The sequence below is a fragment of the Vanacampus margaritifer genome, chromosome 10 (assembly GCF_051991255.1).
Source record: "Vanacampus margaritifer isolate UIUO_Vmar chromosome 10, RoL_Vmar_1.0, whole genome shotgun sequence".
Lineage (NCBI taxonomy): Eukaryota > Metazoa > Chordata > Actinopteri > Syngnathiformes > Syngnathidae > Vanacampus > Vanacampus margaritifer.
The window spans coordinates 15450103-15469458 of NC_135441.1; the positions used below are offsets into that span (position 1 = coordinate 15450103).

Consider the following 19356-nt stretch of genomic DNA (forward strand, 5'->3'; position numbering starts at 1 on the left):
ATTTTTTTGCATATTTATCACATTTAAATGTTTCAGATCTAACCAGTTTTAACATCTCACAAAGACAACCAAGTAATATGAGAAGTTTCTAAATGATGATATAATTATTGGCAAGGTATTCTTTGTATTGAATCCCTGGTTATTATTTACTGGCATTGTATATACTTTTGCTATTAAGGAAGGATTGTTTTTATTCACTTTACCAAATTGCAAAGTTAGTGAGTCACTTCCCACACTGTGGACTCAAATATTTGGACTACTGGGCCCCTTACGCCTTCATCCCTCCTCAACTTCATATTTTTATAAACAAAAACGTTTGGACAAATCTTCCTAGTTAAAGAAACAGTTTGGATCAGGCTCTCTCCTTTTCAAGCATGACTATATATAAGGTCCATAGGGCATCCTTATATGAGTTTGGTGTGGAAGAACTTTAGTGTCCCTATTTCAACCACATCCAACAGCTTTGAGGTGAACTACAGCAGAGATTAGCATTGCCTAGGTAGCTCATTTCCCTTTCTTGGTTTGATTTCTTGTTTAGTTTTATGTCCTGTATAAAGTTTTTGGGGGAAATTGTTTCTTCTTTTTTTTTTCTTCAAATAAACAACGTTGATGTTATCCTCAAAAAAAAAGGGGGGGGGGGAAATTGTTTCTAACAAAATTCTTCATTTGAGTTGCTCTTCAATTTGCCTTGTCTGTCCTTATTCCTAGCCAAAAAGGAACTCGAAGGTGCTGATGAAAAGCAGTTGCAGAAGAAGAAAGTCAAGGAGCTGAAGGTTCTGGATTCAAAGTCATCACAAAACCTGTGTATGTCTAAATAGTTTGCTTAAAAAGACACACAAAACAAGTAATGACTATTACTTTATATGCAATATTAACTTTTTTTTGTGTTCACATAGCCATATTTCTTGGATCGTTCCGTCTTCCATATGAAGAAATCAAGAACTCCATCCTGGAAGTTAACGAGAAAGTCCTCACAGAGTCCATGGTTCAGGTACAAATTCTCATCAGTTCCTTGTAAATTAAGCCCTAAGCTATTTTTCAGTTTTTTGCTAGATCACATACCCAAATAAAAAGAGGAAAGCTCTGCATCCACAAGCTCCATTTGAATTCTTGTGAAGGAACACTTGTGAGATTTGTTCAGATGTGTAATATATGTTACTGGTTAAAGGTAAATAAAGATGGCACACAGCACAAATGTGAGAAAAAAACAAAAACACTTGTGTGTTTTGCATGAAGTAGCACAGCGGGAGAGACGAGTTATTTCACTGTGTGACTCAATACGATTTCTATATTTGATCATTAAATTATTTGGCGTTTGGGAAATGTAAAAATTGCTTCTATATTCTTGTAGCCCCGGTTCTGCAGTTTAATTTGTTGTGTGACATCATTAAATTCTTTTATGAGTGGTGTATTGTTTCACACAATTTCTTCTTCAAAGTCCGAGAGAACCCAATTCGGGGCGCTAGGGCTTAAAGGGCTACGTACAATGTTTTATGTTGTCCATTTTATTTATGATTGTGCTTTAATCGAGCAAGAATGTATTGTATCTGAATATTTGAAAACATTTCCGTATATGATACTCTAAAATATTCAATAGCTGCATCCCTACAACTCCTGCTGTATTGTCATATTTTTATTGTTTAATTAAACCCTTGCTTCATGTTCCTGGGCTTAACTCGCACACATAAAAAAAAAAAGCTCCTCAAAATTACAAAGTTGATCTCTAAATGAAATTAATTCGCAAAAATGTTTCTCAAAGGAAAAACAGTCATTTTGAGCCTTGAATTAATATGCAAATTTTTGCTGTCCAAAGGCTGGCCTGGTTCTTATTCCCCCCCTGAACAGATTAGATCCACTCTATAGCATATACAGTAATATGCAGTGTCTGGACAATTTGGGAGTTTTGTCTTTACAAAATGTATATTGCTTACTTTTGATTGACAGCGTAATCAGTTTAACAATGTTTATTATTGCTATCAAGATGCTCTCCATCATACTGCAATCTCGTCAAAATATTAAAACAAAAAAATTGTTTAAAATTGTGCATTTGTGTGTTTTGTTTGTGTCTTGTAGAACCTGATCAAACTGCTCCCCTCACCAGAGCAGCTAAGTGTTCTAGGAGAGATGAAAGATGAATATGACGACTTGGCTGAAGCTGAACAGTTTGGAGTGGTGGTAAGAAGGCATACAATATACAGAACATTGTTGTTTTGGGTACTTGTAAATAACTAGCCATACTGTATGCATGTGATGCAAAATGAGACATAGCAAATGAAGATATACTGATAATGAAGTAACACTCTTGTTGATATATTAGTCACAGTAATGGTTCATCTTACAAAACAGACACTGTTTTGTTCAACCGTGGAAGATGTCTAATGGATGAAATCCCCCTCAGTCATGCAAACCCCCCACACATCCTTCATCCATATCCTTTCCCAGATGTCTAGTGTGAAGCGGTTGGAGCCACGGCTTCGGGCCATCCTGTTCAAGCTACAGTTTGAGGAACAGTTAAACAACGTTAAACCGGATGTGGTGTCTGTGACGGCAGCCTGCGAGGAGCTCAGGAAAAGCACGTCCTTCTCCAAGCTGTTACAGATCATTCTCCTTGTTGGGAATTATATGAACGCAGGCTCCCGCAATGGCAAGGCCTTCGGCTTTTCCATATCATACCTTTGCAAGGTAAAAAAATAAATGACTAGTGTACATAATCTTTTAAGACGCATCCCCATGTCAGGCCTTTTCTCATATGCTTTTACAGCTGTTTACAGACCTACTACTGAAAATATGTGTTTTCTAAAGATACTTTCTAGGTTGATAACAGAAACTGCTGCTAACATTAGCATTTCGACCCTTCCATTAACTATAAACTCTTTCTTGGCATTTTCAACTGGATGATCTTTTGTGTCTTGTTTGTGTTTTATACCCACAGTTTCTATTTGCCTTGCAGTGTTTATTAGTGGGATCTGCTTTATGCATCCATCCATTTTCTTAACTGCTTAGTCCTCACAAGGGTTGCGGGGGGCGCTGGAGCCTATCCCAGCTGGCTTCGGGCAGTAAGCGAGTTACACCCTGAACTGGTTGCCAGCCAATCCAGGGGATCTGCTTTAGAGGAAAGAAAATACAACCTGATTTAGTTTAAGAATTCTTCCAGAGTGAGAGCATGGTTACTATGTTACCTGGAAGGCAGTGTTCTCACAAACAGATTCAGGCTTATTTACTACATACTGTTAGTTCATTTAGAAATGCTCCTGCTCCATTTTCCAATTTGGCAGCACTGGCTATTGTATAGATTTTTGATCAATCACTTCATTAAATGACTATTTTTAAACTAAATGTTCATCCAACCAGCTACGTGACACCAAATCAGCGGACCTGAAGCAGACTCTGCTCCACTTTCTCGCTGATGTGTGCATGGAGCAGTATCCGGAAGTCATGAACTTTACTGACGAGCTCATCCATGTGGAGAAGGCCAGCAGAGGTACACTGGACATCAAAGTGATCTGTTCTGTTCTCATTTCATTCGTCCTTTGAAACCAACAGAACAAAATAATAATGCCATATAGATTTAAAAAAAAATTACAATTTTATAGATTAAAAAATTACAATTTTGTAGATTAAAAAATTATAATCTTCAATATTTCTCTCGTCATAGTTTCTGCAGAGATACTTCAGAAGAATGTCGAAATGATGGGTCGTCAGATCAAGAACCTGGAGAAAGACATAGAAACCTTCCCTCCTGCACAAAAAGACAATGACTTATTTGTGGAGAAGATGTCGATATCCTTCTTATCTACAAAATTATAATAATTCAGCAGTTGAATTATTCCTTACATATGTTAAGGTGGAGATATTTACGCTGTGTTCCTTAACTTAATGTGTTCACAATTTTGTAAGCAGTGCCCATGAGCAGTATGAGAAGCTGGATCTAATGCATAAAAATATGGAGAAGCAGTATACCGACCTGGGAGACTATTTTGTCTTTGACCCGAGAAAACTTTCAGTGGAAGAGGTCTTTGGGGACCTCAACACCTTTAAGAACATGTTCCAGGTGTGTTTTTATCCATACATAGCCCTAATTTAGTTAACTAGACCAAGGAGCCTCTGTTTATTGACATGAAGTTGGAAGAGTCTGATTCATGTATTGTTTATTCATCAACTGTGACTTGAAAGGCTAACTGTTGAAGAGGTGACTTTTTTTGCCAACTATTATGATTAACTGACATCCTGGTTTTAAAGTGTTTCCCAAATATATCTCGTTAATTTTAAGATTAATTTTAATCTAACATTCTATGATATTCTATGTCAAAGCTACATATTTTCTGTCACATAAGGTATTTTTCTTTGTCCCTCCATCAGCAAGCAGTGAAGGATAATCAGAAGAGGAAGGAGGCAGAAGAAAAGATCAGAAGAGCCAAGCTGGCGAGGGAAAAGGCTGAGAGGGAAAAGGAAGAGAAACTCAAAAGGAATAAGCTCCTGGACATCAACACAGGTTAAAATTTTGCTCTTAAATGTGTGATTTTAGGAGAAAAATACACTCTTTTTTTTGTTATTTCCTTCATACTCCAGTTGGGGGCAGTCAGAGTCCACACATCAGTGGAGAATGGCTGTGTGTGCCTGAATGTGTGTGTGTGCAACTTTAATAAACACATAACAATTTGAAGACCAGAGCTAATCTAATGTAGATGACTTACTTTAAAAAAGTACTTTAAAAAAGTATCAATAAATCTCTTCAGAAAGCGAGTTCAGAAAGGATAGATTAGCAAGAAACTTCCTGGCCTATTTGTAACTCTTCTAGCAAATAAAAGAGCTGCTTCCACACACGAATAATTTCAAAGAACATGGTTTTCATGACAAAAAATGTACTGTGCTAAAATGTGTATTTCCATAGTCATCCCTTTATACACAGAAATAATCCTCCTTGGCAGACTATATTCATTCAGACACTTTTTATCCCTCTCTCTAAGTGTGAACTAGTTTGAGTACATTCCTTCTCTGTGGCTCCACTTTGGCATCTCCAAGGATTCCACAATTTCAGATTCACTACAGCTTAAGTTAAATCACATTAACCTTCTGAATGTATGTGTGTGCTTATCTCAGTCTTGTGTGGACACTGTTCAATAACTATGTTGTCTAAAGTTCCATTTAGTGTCTCCTCACTTTATTTTGTTCCATTAAGCTTTTTTCTTTGTCTCTGCCTTTGTGTGCTTTTCAATTAATTCGCTATTATAGGTACAGTCCACCTAGAGAATTATGCATGCAATATGTCGTCTGTGCGTTAGCCATATGGTGCTAAGGTTTCGATGTTGAAAGCAGGAAGTATTCATTGTTTGGATTTTGCATCTAGAGGCATGCGAGTGGAAAATAATAGAGCGTCAAAGGTGTGTGCGTGTGTCTGTGAGGATTGGAGATCATTTACATACAGGTGGCATATTTGAGTGCCTCAGGTCACTTAAACCCCCCTATTTGAATTCAACCACACACAAATACAGCACAGAGAGCAGGTGTGTGTATTTGTTTATAACCCTCACAGTGGATGGCTATGACACAATGGTTGCTTTCTGCAATGACACATTTACACATCCTTTCTTCCTTGTTTCCCCCGTTTTGTTTCTGTCACTCTAGTCTACTATTGTAATCTTATCTCATGAAATCACCAAATGTTCTTCCTTCACACGCTGTCTCTGTCTGCATAGCACGCCAGTTGTTGATTAAACCCTGGAAGGTCAGGCAGTGAGTTTGGCCATGACAATGTGAGTCAGATAGTAGTGAAGGCCGTGGTGGATGGTTCTTCTCCCCCACCCCCCACCTTTTTTTTCTGTAGAATATATTTCAGTCCTCTGTAAATTATATGTACTTAAAGTTGATTTTTTTTTTTTATTTTTAAACAACAACGTATTATCATGTAATGTTCTGACATGGAACTTCCCACATGCACTGGAAAAACACTGTGGTCTCGTCCCATCTACTTGGAAATTGAATATACCATATTCTCGCAACTAGGTGTCACCAGAGTCTGCAAAAAATACTGCATGGCTTTGCGAGAAAAGGGTGTGCGCATGTGTGACCTCCACACCCACTCAGATGCTGTTATGGGAACCACCACTGGGAGTGCTCACGCTCCATGCAAGTGCTTGTGTGACCAGGGTGGGGGAGGGTATATTGAAGCGGAGGTTGCAGCAGCTGCTCTGCTGAGGCTTACACACGCACACACACGCACAGTTGTCTCGATGTGTAGAGGTTAAGGGAAAAGATTGAGACGAGGACAAGAAGACACGGGATGAGAGAGGGACTTTTCTGTACTGTTCATCGTGTCTCTGATTTTCACCAGCTTCTTTTACAATGTATGTAAATTAACATCCACTAGGGGGGCTATTGCTCCACGCAAGAGATTGCCCCCACATTGTATTTATGTATGTGCTAAATTGTTTTGAATCAATTGGATCCAGACTATCATTTTTTAGATCTCGCATGGTCTAATGCTATTACACAAATTAATCTGTTTTACGTTCTTAATAGCCTCAGGCAAGTCCTTCCAAACAACATTTTTGGTGTGGACATGTGACAAGCTTTTACTAAACTTTGGACGTGTCTTTTTATAACCCCTCTTCATGTTGACTTAACTCTTTCATCTGCAACTCTATTAACTGGATCGCACACAGACAGCAATTGAATTAAAAGAATGCATGTTTATCATCGCATGCTGGCATAATTAGCCCTGTTGTTGAGCCTCGACAAAGCAAATGAAAGCCTCCATTCAGTGAAAGAGAGTTGTCTTTATCTAACAGTTTTGCTCAAGGCCAGTCAGCGCCAAAACAACTATGTTTACACTGTCATGCAGCGTGCTTGCACTAGCGGTTTAAAGCAAGCATGTGATTAGTGTAAGCAGACTTGTGTCGAATGTGCTTCACTCAAAGGAGAAAAACATAGCCTACATCACCAAGCATCAGTGTAGTTACCGGATATCGGCACAGAGTGGTGTATGTGAGCCATGGAAAGGAAACATGTGAGGCGTTCTCTGGCATGACAGGGGAAGCCGCAAGCCATCTGCCGCATGGCTTATTGCAAGATGTGTGTGCGTGCCTGTGTGTGCGCACGCATACAACTGTGGGGGTTGGCGGGTGGCGACATAAACCTTTAACCCCACTGCCTTCTTTTCCAGACCCCTCTCGTCCTATTCAGAAATAATTAAAACCATCTGCCTGGCTGCAGAGCTGTACTACTAAATCCTCCCACTGACTGACTCACACACACTTTACACAGTCAAGGGGCAGTCAAAAATACTCACACACAGCCTGATTGAGAACTACCGGCGGAATTAAACAAATGTCAATATAATTCTATATGATTGTTTTCCTGCCAATACCTCATCAACTGTAGGCAACAGTTCCCAGTGTGTAGATGTTTTTCAGTTCAACAAAAATTTGAGCTTTCTGCTGCTTGAAAAATACAGCATGAAACTGCAGTGACAGCACTGCAGCTCAACTAGGTCAGTGCCTATCTGGGTTAATATGGCAAATCTTCCAACATGGCCAGCGCACGTGGGTCTAAGAAAATCACTGATAGGCAGACAGTAAAGCAAAGCTACTCAAAATTAGAATGTATTTATGCGCTGTGTTGATTACAAATGACATAAATAGGAGGGGGGGGGGGGATATTTCCTCGTTAATTGGTTTTTGATGCATAGCTCATGTTATGTTTTGATGTTCTTTCAGAGGGTGATGAAACTGGCATCATGGATGGCCTCTTGGAGGCACTGCAGACTGGAGCTGCTTTCAGGAGAAAGAGAGGACCCCGGCAAGCAGGTACACTTAACTACTGTACACATGCATTTCTTTGTTACATAGTTGTTGTTGTTTAATATATTATTTGTGTTTTCGTAATTTGTGCTATGGATCTTTTCTTAAGCACTCTTACTTTTGTCACCTTCTAACTCTCAATACCATTTTTTAGTGGGTGACGGGGGTCATTACATGGATCATAAAGTTGAGGAAGTGGGGCAATACAAGTACCACCATTTTTTAACATATCTTATGTATCAATTCACAATGTAAGACATTATTTGAATATGTTGTGCATTAAATAGGCATGAAAGCTACAATAAGAAAATCTCAAATTGTAAGGAACTCATGGGTAGTGCACCCCCATGTACAGTATTTGCCGTTCAGCGTTTGTTTTTTTGTTTTGTTTTGTTTTTACCCCCATTAGTGACGGAAAAACTACTAGTGAGTTTATGTAATGCGTTAAAAAAAAAAGTTTAATGTCAATCCAGTGATGTTTTGTCGTGTAGCATCTCTTTGTGACAGTGAATGGTTACTGTTAGTGATGCACCAAATTTTCAGCCACCGAAAATATTTGGCCAAAAATGGCAAAAATCTTTATTTTTGTCATTTGGCCGAAATAAAATTTAAGCCGAAAGAATATGGCCGAAATAGGATGTTGTGGTCACGCAAGCATTAAACCGCTGCAAGCAAGCGTCTGTTTGAGTGTCCACCTCGCTGATCGGTGGCGTTTCACCATGTGAGTAACACCGCACACGGGAGATGGGGAGGGGCGTCGCTTAGTAAACTATTGTACAGCATTTCAGCGGGCCATAAAAAGAGAGCGCTGCCGAGTACTGCACTTCAGGTGAGCCACCCTTTCTCCTTGCAGCGCCTTCCTTTTTTTCTTTGATTCGAGCCCCTCGAGCGGTTCCACTTTTTCCACTGGCTTTTCGGTGGCCGTGCTAAATAGTTTAGCTAATGCTAGTACTATTGCTATCAGCGGTTTTAAACAAGTAAACACTTACCAATATCTCCGGGTGACTACAGAACTGTACAGGATGCTGTGTGTGACTGAAGTCCGTTCCCAAAGCCGATTGGCTGGTGCGAAGAAATTTATTTTTATTTTTAAATGTTGGTAATTATGTGAATGTGCGGATTTTAAGTCTGCCGGACCGTGTCCCGCTCTAAATACAAACACGTCATCCGCACCGCACACATCCGTGCCCGCCCGTGCGAACAACTGTACATTGACTATAAAGTGCAATTGCACCGCCAAAAAATGCTTACCCCGCATTTGGTGTTTAATTTAGGCTACCATTAGCCAACATGTCTGTGGTGTGGACGCATTTCAATTTATATTGTGCTTTGTTAAAATGCCAGTGCTAAAAATATATTTTATAACAGTAATATTATAGTTTTAATTAATTATATTAAATGCAATGATGGTAAAAAAAATTAATTGGCATAATTTTTTCCCGGTGTTTCGGTTTTCGGCCAAGCATTTCTCATTTTCGGTTTCGGTTTCAGCCAAAAATGTTCATTTCGGTGCATCTCTAGTTACTGTTGCTGTAAAAATGGGAAAAACAAAATAAAAACACCAACCTGTTTGTACGCTCAGTAGAATGTTGTTACAATGGCTTATGCTATCACAAATCCGACTGTGGCCATGTTACATTTCAGTAGGAGAGCAAAGATAAAAATGGTGGTGGCTTTGGCTCACTGTAGTTTTGCCAAACTAGGACAAAACACAACATCAAACAATTGGAATTCATAGGAACAGCTCAGGAACATGACAAACCTGTCTACGACAACTAGTTAGTGTTGACTCTGCGGTCAATAATCACTGACACACTCAGCCATTCTACGCAACCTCGGCCTACGAGAAAATTGCCACTATTGATTAAACTCTGCTTTGTTGTGCAGTTAATTGTTCGATCTTTCACATCGGACATCACTGCGGTAATTCATCATCATCAGAATTGATGACAAATCCAGTAGATTGATAATATAGGGAATTTTAATCCCTTTGAAGGGACCAACAATTATTGGCAACATTTCTCGGCCCCTATCCCTCACAAATAGTGGGGTTCCACTGTACTCAATTCTATTTTTTTTTAGCCATTGTTGTTGAGTCTGTATTTCCAAAGTAATCAAGTTTAACTTTACAGCAAGCTTTGAAATGTGAGTTGCTAAGTGTCCATTGTTGAGAGAAGCCCGTGTGTGCGTGCGCGAGCGTTCACACATGAGGGTATGAGTGTGTGCAACCCTATCCCGCCGTCAATAGAAGCCAGATGTGAAGCGGTGCCTCAGAGTTGGAGGGTAGACTGCATTCTTTCTGCCTTCTTGTTTTATGTGCCTTTTGTAAAGTGAACTGCAAAATCAAAGAAAAAATGTGTTGCTGTTGCTAGTGTTTCTCTGTGGTCTGCAATTAAACTTTAGGAAAGTTATTCTTCTTGCATGCATTTCAGCGAGCCGGACAGAAATAAAAAACAGGCTAGGTTTATAGTCAGTCCCGCAGAATACTGTTTGGTGCCTCATTCCTCACAGGAAAAAGCAGAGCATGTGTGAGAGAGAGTGCATAGCTGTGGTAGAAAGGAGAAAAAAAATATGTCAACGGAGATCACATTTCATCTTAAACCCTCCCTAATTTCTCGCTTTGACCGTGAAGTCATTTTAACCACTGGTCAGTAATTTCCACGCTTGTATGGGGGCGGTGTTCTGTATCAGCTTTGTCTCGAGTATGTAGCTACTATTTTACAACAACTTGCAAGTACTCCTCATCTTGCAGACTGTGTGGGAGGGGCTGCACACCATAAAGAGCAGGCTTTTCCTTTTTGGCTTTTGCAGTGTGCGAGTCAGAGTGCTTAATTTAGCAAAAGTGACGGAGGAGATTCATTCAGTCTTTGGCTGAACTGATATGTATGGCACACCACAGGAGCCACAGGCTTCCTCCATCAGTAGACATATATATATATAAAAAAAAAAGCTGTGCTCTGCTTGTAAGCATTGATATTGATTTGATGTTCTATATACAGACAAAGGCATTGAGACACAAGGTTGTAAAAACTAGAACTGTAATATAGAAGAATAGTTTTGCCCCTAATCTGAATGTTTACACCAAATTTGACCAAATGAATTAGAATTTGTGAAGTTCAACCTGATGTTGAATAAGAAGAAGTTTTGATAACGGGGCATTTTTCAACAGCTACCTCATACAAGCATGACTTTTTGGACCATTCAACCCTTTCCGCCCCTCAATTAGTGCACAAACATGCTAGAACAGAAAAGGGTCTTCCAAAAACTGGTCCATGAAAGTTGCAAGTATACAATTGTACAAAATGCTGAATAATTAAGATTCAGCGACAACTAAGGCCATGTACAGTACACATGTAGCAGGGTATTTAAAAAAAATAATTCATCCACACTACCCCGTTTGCTAGCTAACTGCTAGCTATAACTGCATTAACTCTTTGACTGCCAGACGTTTTCAGAAACGGGATGTCGCCAGTGCCAGCCGATTTAAGCATTTTGACTGATCTTTCAAGGTCCACAGAAAATGTTGTGTTTGGACTATGGAAACACACATACTATCAAATGAAAGATTGAACTCTCATCTTTCATCAGAAAAAGTTTGTTTCTACCTTATTCCGTTCTTCAGTAATCAACAATAGAAAATGGTTAGTTTCACCGAAATGCTCTGTTTTGAAACAAAAAAAACAGAGAAAAAGAGCTTTTTGTGAAACGATGTTATTTCATGCAGTCTAGTGAATTGTACACTTCTTTTTGTCCATGAATGATGCCACAAACACCTAAACAGTGCTTTACTTCTGTAAAACGCTTTCACCAACAATGAAAAAGTGTTCTTAGTTTGCAAAATACGTTTATTTCCATTCAACAGTGTAACAATTTGACAAAACAATTTCGCAAACTATTTACAAATGTGTGCAACTGTGGTACTACTTACAATTATGTGGATGTTTCAAATACAGTTTTTCTTTTTGTAACGCTCTCCTGCGTGCAAGGAAAGAGAGCAGGATTCGCACAACAGATTACTTTCACTTTCATTGTCCATTTCGCGTGCAGACGTTACACTTTCTTGACGGCCTTTTTTTCCGGGGAATAAATAGCAAGTAGCAGACTGTACCCACTCCTCCGGTGAATATGCATTGGACTCGGGGCACTCTTCGTCGTCCGATTGAACGTCCGCCTGAGCGTGGTCGGTTGTGCTCCACGTTTTCCGGTGTCAGCATCGCTAGCCCGTGAACCTTTATAACGTCGTCATAGCCGCCGCGTCAACGCTTCCAACTTCGCCGTCAACCTCGGAGTCACCATCATCATCATCGATGATGATCATCGTCGTCATCAATGTGCTCTTTAGCGTTGAAAATTCCCAACTGTGAGCTGCTTGCAACATTGTCCGCTTCCTCCTCCATCTAGCTCCGCCTAACGTATTTTACTGCCGCGTCAATGCTTCCAACCACGGAGTCACCATCATCATCATCATCGATGATGATCATCGTCGTCATCAATGTGCTCTTTATCGTTGGTCGATGCTTTTCGTCTTTGAAAAAAACGGCTTTAGCGTGAGCTGCTTGCAACCGCCATTATGGCTTCTTCAGCCATTGTCCCCTCAACACTCTAGCCCCGCCTCACGTCTTCTGCTGACGCCCACCCGATCTTGTCAAAAGAGAGTCATCGCTGCCCTCTAGGGGCCAAAAATAGTCATTAGGCTCACTAGACTTGCTTGAAACTTTCAGCACAGCTCCGCAAGACTTCCCTGCACCCGTTTCAAAAAAAAAAAAATTTTAAAAAATGGGTGGACGTCTTTTAACGTCTTTGGCGCTCCTCCGTAGGTTTTTGCAGAACGTCATTTAACGTCTTTGGCAGTAAAAGAGTTAATACGTTTTTAAGTACATTCTTTATTTTTTTCTGGAGTACATTCATAACAATGCCAGACATTATGTTAGCAGCAGTTCCCCAAATCCTATCCAAGCTTCCATCTGGTGACGTCACATCCACCAATTTGACTGACAATGAGATGCATGCCAAGCCTCTAGGGGGCAAAAATTAGCCAAATACTGATCGTCTCTTGACGTCACTTCCACAATACATCACATAAGCACGGACTTTCAGCACACACAATCCTTTCTTTTTTTTAAATTTAAGAAAACATGTAAACAGTCAATCAGAGTGATTACATCATAAACGGAGCATAGAGGAAAACAAAAAGGATAAATACAAAACTCTAAAAAGCTTCACTTGTCTTTTTTTTTTTTTTTTTTACAATTTGATGTATGTGTGTGAGTGACGTGTAGAGCGATGACGTAAAACTCCATTTACGACGGTTACACGCGAACGTGGATCCAGAAAAATACGCAAATCTTCATTTTGGCCGGAGTTTTGGGAAAACTACGTTTTTAATGAAAATCATCCCTGTGACCTTGTGGATGACAGGGCAAAATGCAAAAAAAATATCTCCCGTTTGCAAAAAACCCACCTACGTGTAAACACGGCCTAAGAAGTCTTGCCTTGATGGATTAGATTCCTGATTTAAATGTGTGTTTGTGGTTATAGTCTCCATCTTGTATATGTTCCCTACAATGTTATAACGTACCTCAATAAATTATCGATTATTGCCATTGATCTAGTTATTCTGGATTAAAACAAAATACAATATAGAAATAACTTTGACGTCATACGCGTCGCATAGCTCTCTTATTCACGCCCCTATTCCCCCCCACAGTTGTGCAGACTGCAACAAATGTCATCTACATGAGGTGAAAGACCAAAACGAGGGCCTATTGAGTTTGTTGCCAAGCTCATTGTGTCCCAACACTGTGACTGAATGTGAAGCCACGAGGCTGCGCAAGCTATATAGTCTTCACCTTTGACCTGTACCTCAGATCACTGTGGGTATTTGTGCTGCTTGCATAGAATGAGTGGGCAGGCAGCCTCGGGTACTCCCAGCTGTCTAACACCCTCCCTCTGCCCACTGCTCAAACATGAGCAGACAAAACACATGCAACAGATGTCTGCGTGACAACACAAAGGCACACATGGGTGTTTGCATACCAATACCACCTCTCCATCATTTTGCACATGGCACATTCCACTGTGTACTTTTTCAAACTCTCACAATCTTCTTCATGTTGTTACCTCAAGACATGTCAATACAGACCTGAAACCTGGCAGCCAGCGCCTTACATTAGCACTTTTTATGTGGAGGAATGTGTCTAATCACTCACCACCAAACCATCTGCCCGGTCATGACCCACATCCAATCAATGCCGCACCCAGTTGACAAAGCACCAATCAGAACAAAGCAGCACAGATGATGCGGATGGCAACAATGGAGGCACACGCTGTCTCTGCACACCGTCTGCCCCTATAGAAAAGACTAGCTCTTTTCACAGATGTCCACACCGGGACACACAAGCAAGGGAATTAATTCAGTCTATTTGGGAGGGCCGTCATTGATCACATCATGGTTGAAGGAGGGATGACATCACACACACTTTTAACACAAGACAATCAGTGCAATGACTCACATACAATGGTTATAAAAAGACAAATGCCAGGTTTTTGTGACCAAACCAAGATAAACAGTTTTAAAAGTTTTTCCACAATTAATGTTAAACTCTTTTTCTTCTTTGAGAGCAGTTTTGCTATCAGTGACTTTATTTTAGGCGTAACTTTGTACTTTTGAGGAGCAATGTTTTCCACACTCTAAAAAGAGAATTATTGAACCACTTTAACATTACAAATTGAATTGTTGGCCAATTTCTAAAAATGCTTCAATTGCACACGATTGCATTAAGTTAATCCAAAGTGAATATATTAAGTGTAATTATGGGTTAATTTTGGAATTAATTTAATTTAAATGTCAGTTTAAACTTGGCGTCTCTTGTATCAAAAACATAAGGTATTGATTTAAAAAAATAAAAGGGCATTACCAAACTTGGTGCAACTTAATGGCTGTGTGTTTGTCATAGACGAGCTGACTGTTAATGAGACAATTATTCTGTACACCACTATAAGTTTTGAAATTGTTCTAACTAAAATGGGGACACCTCGAGAGGAAACAAAGCACACTGTGTGACGTAATAGTTGTCACAAATGTAACGGTGGTCTTGATTAACAGAGACCTAGTCCTCCCTCCACAGTGCTCGTGGGACCCTATAATGTAAAGATGTATTTATTATTTCACAAAATCCTGCCATTTGAACAGTGTTGTGTATGTAGACTCGTAGCCACTGTACCTGCATGCTCAAGCAATGGCCATTGTTTGATGATGTCACTCTTGAAGCTGCGTGTTACTCAGTGGAGCCAGAGGAGGGTGCTACAGATAGATCCCTGCTAAAAGGAATATGTGTATGGACAGTACATGCTGTGCCAAAGTTTGACTCTGGGTTCATCATAGTTTCTGTTGTAGTACACAAAAGCCATAGAGATGGATGCTTGACACGTTATTAGGCTTTGGTCATCTTAAGTTAAGTCTTGCATTGGCTTACTTCACACCTCATCATTGCTGTGTGTTCTTTGCATCTTGTAGTCAAACATTTACCTCACCATGCAGTCTGTTGGAGAAAAATGTGTTACAGATGATGTTTTCTCTTCAGCTCAGTGTTCAAACAAACCCGTACAAAGCCACACCCACCTATCAACTAATCTTTTGAGCAGAGTCTCGACGCCCCATTTTGCTCCTGCTGCGCAACCAGGCGTCATGTCAAGCCTGTGGATCATTTAGTCAAAGTACCAGTTACTTTGTTAGACATGCTGAGGATGTCCTTTGTAGCACCACGTGTGCAAAGATTAGGGAAATAATTTTGTACTGCATTTTTCCCACCTAACCCTCATTCAGAGCCCACAAAAGACATCATTCTGTACAAGCACAATTTGTATGCTAAATATGCTCAGCCTTTTCCTCTAGTGTAAAAGCAAGGCTAACATTATTGAAATTGTTAAGTGTAGGTGGTTTGATCATAGTCTATTTATATTATATCCTCTACCACATGTCCAATAGTGAGTGAGCGTCAATCAAAAATGATGTTCCGAACTATTGACACGATTAGCAGGAATTATTGAAACTGGGAAAATAATATACAAAAATAATAATATATTGCAAATATCTAATGTCAAAAAATATTGTAAAACTCAAAACTTTTGAGTTCTTAAAGGGACTTTCCATTAAATTCTGAAGATGGCTCACTTTGAAAGAAACCTGTCACTTGGGTGCTCCCAGGGTTGCTCAAGTAACATCATTTCTTTCCTTTAGCTATTTAGAATGCAATTCTACTCTCATTCTTTCACTTGCCACTTTCCAAGCAGTCTGTCAATATTCATCACTATTCCATACAGCCTTCTTGTTCCTGAGTTGTATCCAAATATGTCTTCCTGTTCCCATGAAGAAGCACCACCCACACTGACACATAATGTCTGTCATTTGTGGGTCATTTAGGTCATTTAGGGACTGGAAATGGAATGCTTGCTAAAATGTGTTCATTAGTGAAAATGAGCTGTGAAAAAATATGTCTGTGGAAATACATTTATTTTTAAACATCTCACAATCCTCCTCTCCTCTTTCCTTGCCAGACTCAGTAGTGTCTTTATCGCAGCTTATTCTGGAGACATGAATCGGTAACTGTGTTCTGTTGTTTAACCTCCATAAAGTGAGAACCATGTGTTGTGTTTTGGGTTGACATTTGTGTTACGATGGTTCATTTTGCATGTGTGGTTTGCGTTGTCACAACACTGACAGTGACTTCCTGTGATAAAGCATCTGACATTAAATAAATATAAACACTCCAATGCAATCTCCTCCTGACCTATTTAATTCAAAATGGCTGCTGCTGCTGCACAGCTGCCGTAGAGTGTGTGGGAGATCAGGTCAGAGAAGAGACGACAGCTTTTCTTCATAGCGCTCGTTTCTGAACACCTTCACATCCTCTGTCAGCTCTTCAACCACTTACTGCTGTCATCCATGATGGCTCTGCACGACTTGTTACTCGTTTGATGCTCTCCGTGTATCTGTTTGGCACTAATCCGCATATATGAGTGTGCCGCTAAACTGTTCAGTACGCGTGTCATGGTAATTAATGCATGTGCCAGGATGCCGTCCACAAGATTAGGTACACCAACACAATACAATTCTTTTTTAATTAGTATTCTATCTATTTGTAATAGGCAATCAGAAAAAAGAAAAAGTTACAGATTTATCATCATAATTCAATTTTGGACTCAGGTCAAAAATCTCAAGAAGAAAAAATGAGCCACAGGACTGACTTGGTCAATTAAATATGAGCATTAATTAATTAATTTAATTTAAATAAGTGAGCATCATAATAGAAAAGCAGATGACACTTCTGCATACAATATTAATAAATATATTGTTAAATTAATCCGTTGTGTCACTCAAACCTGAATTTACATTCGTTGTTCAAGCAAATTTAGACTTGGAGTGGACCTTTTTTTAAATTGTGCACGTATGTTCATGTTTGCGTGTTTGTGTGCATGTGTGCATGTAGCTCAAACGTCAAAGTGTTGAAAACTGAAACTGTTTGAATAGTTTGCAGTGATGAAAATGGCCACACACACGACACCCCTGTCCTGCCTGCATTGCCTTGTTATGAGTTCAACACGATTTTATCCAGCCTGCGTATTTGCTGATGTCACTGCCTCATGTTGTGTTTGCTGCTCTTTCTCAGCCAACCACAGAAGAGCTGGTCATGCCCTCACCAACATCCTGGCTAAAGAACTGATGCAGGAAGACGCATCTTCATCCAGCAAGGTGCCCATCAAGAAGGGGAAGTTTGACGAGAAGGATGAGCACAAAATCGAAGCGGGAGATTCATTAGAGGAGCTACTGGAAGCCACGCCTACTCGTTCCAGTTAGGCTATAAGGGCACTTTTTTTTGTTTCATTTATAATTGTCACATGCATCCAAGCAGATTTCTTTTCTCATTGCTTCAGTCAATATTGATCTTAAATTTAAATTTAAGCATCATCACACACTTGTAATCTGGATGAAAGCTGTCCGTCATTCAGCCAATGAAATGTTGCCACTTTCATACAAACTGTTTTTGATAACATACGCTGCACTTGTCCATATATGTTTCTTCACTATAGTTCTTAATCACTTCACTGCTCCAGCATTGAACAAGAGAGTAGGTATTAACTGTTATTTCCCAATTTGTTTCAAAGAACGTCAGGCACATAAGAGTTGCTTCAAATGGTTAGTTGTGTTGCGCTAAATATTGGCCACATTTTGTAATCCTTAAAATGATTGTGTTTGTTTGTTTTGTTTTTGTTTTTTTGATACATTGTACATTGCCGTTTGTAAATGCTGATAATTCTGCTGTGTTGCTGCAAAAAGTGCCATTGAGTAAGAGTCCATTTCACTCAGTCAACTCACAGTGAGTGAATGATTTAGTGCGGGGCTGTATACGCACCTGTGTGAGATTTTTTTTTGTGGGTTCAACGGATGACACACCTAAACGAAGAAAAACAGCACAGTCAAATGATAAACATTCCTTTCAATTTTCCAGCTGTGTTATTTGAGAGAGTCTTTGCACAGAGTAAGCAGATCCCAAATGTCTGCATGGGCCACACGTATTTGGAAACAGCCTTTCAAAAAGCAGTTTACATGCCTGTGTGCTTTTGTGAGTGCGTAATGTGAAGCATCTATTTTTAGTACCTACTTATGTGTGTGTGTGTGTGTGTGGTTTCTGTAATTATGGTACCCACCACCCCGTCATAAATCCTACATTTTGTAAGCAGTTGTGCGGTATCTGCCGAGGCCGCACACTGGAAAAACTGGCCAAAAATTCACGTCTGTGTGTATTGGTGGGGTTTTAAAATCAGGGGGCTTCATATATGAGGGGTTTGATGTTGTTTACGAGACTAAAATGATGAAATGACGGATGGACTCCTTACCCATCACCCGCCTACACTCAAGTACAATCTGCAACTTTATCACGAGCCATCAGCAGGTATGCAATGTATGTTATATTCCTATGCAAACAAATACTGTAATTTTTCCTTTTTTTGCCATCTTCTGCTTGCCTGCTTCTGCTGCATGGACTGATATCAACTTGCTGATTCAACATCTCACTCCTCCACTACCTAGTCACACCTTCAACAAGTGGCATGGAGGAGTGAGGCTGGAAAAGGTGTCGTTCAGGGAAGAATCCTTGTTGTCACCTGCTGGGGTTGCTGTTATTTGCACACGTTTAATGATAACGGCACACCGGATCTCATTGAAATACAAAAACCTGCTGTAGCTGTTGTTCAGCTAAGGATGTTCATGTCTGTGTGTCCGCCAGATACTGGAATGTGGCTCTTTTCGTCATTAGAGAGGGAGATACAAAATAAAAAGGAAAAGCATTACTGGAATATATGTTCTGTTTTTCTAATTTGAATTCCCCCCCCCCTTTGAAAGAGATTTTCTATGTCAATTTTTACAGTTGATTTATTTTTTTTATCTTATTAAATGCATTTGCTTTGCTCTTCTTTTTTTGCAGAGATTTCTTTATGTATTCAGAACAATGCACATAATATTTCTGTTGTATAATTAAAATGTCTTTCGGTAATTCAA

The 19356-nt window shown here is 39.7% G+C and overlaps 1 protein-coding gene across 1 annotated transcript; it reads left to right on the top strand.

The window, feature by feature from the left end:
• The first annotated feature begins 666 nt into the window (after window positions 1-666).
• On the top strand, window positions 667-19356 carry LOC144059030 (protein diaphanous homolog 1-like). The gene is made up of 10 exons (XM_077577808.1): window positions 667-804; window positions 897-991; window positions 2074-2175; window positions 2443-2682; window positions 3352-3481; window positions 3656-3780; window positions 3887-4051; window positions 4360-4492; window positions 7716-7805; window positions 17468-19356. The coding sequence occupies exons 2-10, from the start codon at window positions 983-985 to the stop codon at window positions 17653-17655; spliced, it is 1182 nt and encodes a 393-aa protein (XP_077433934.1). The 5' UTR covers window positions 667-804; window positions 897-982; the 3' UTR covers window positions 17656-19356.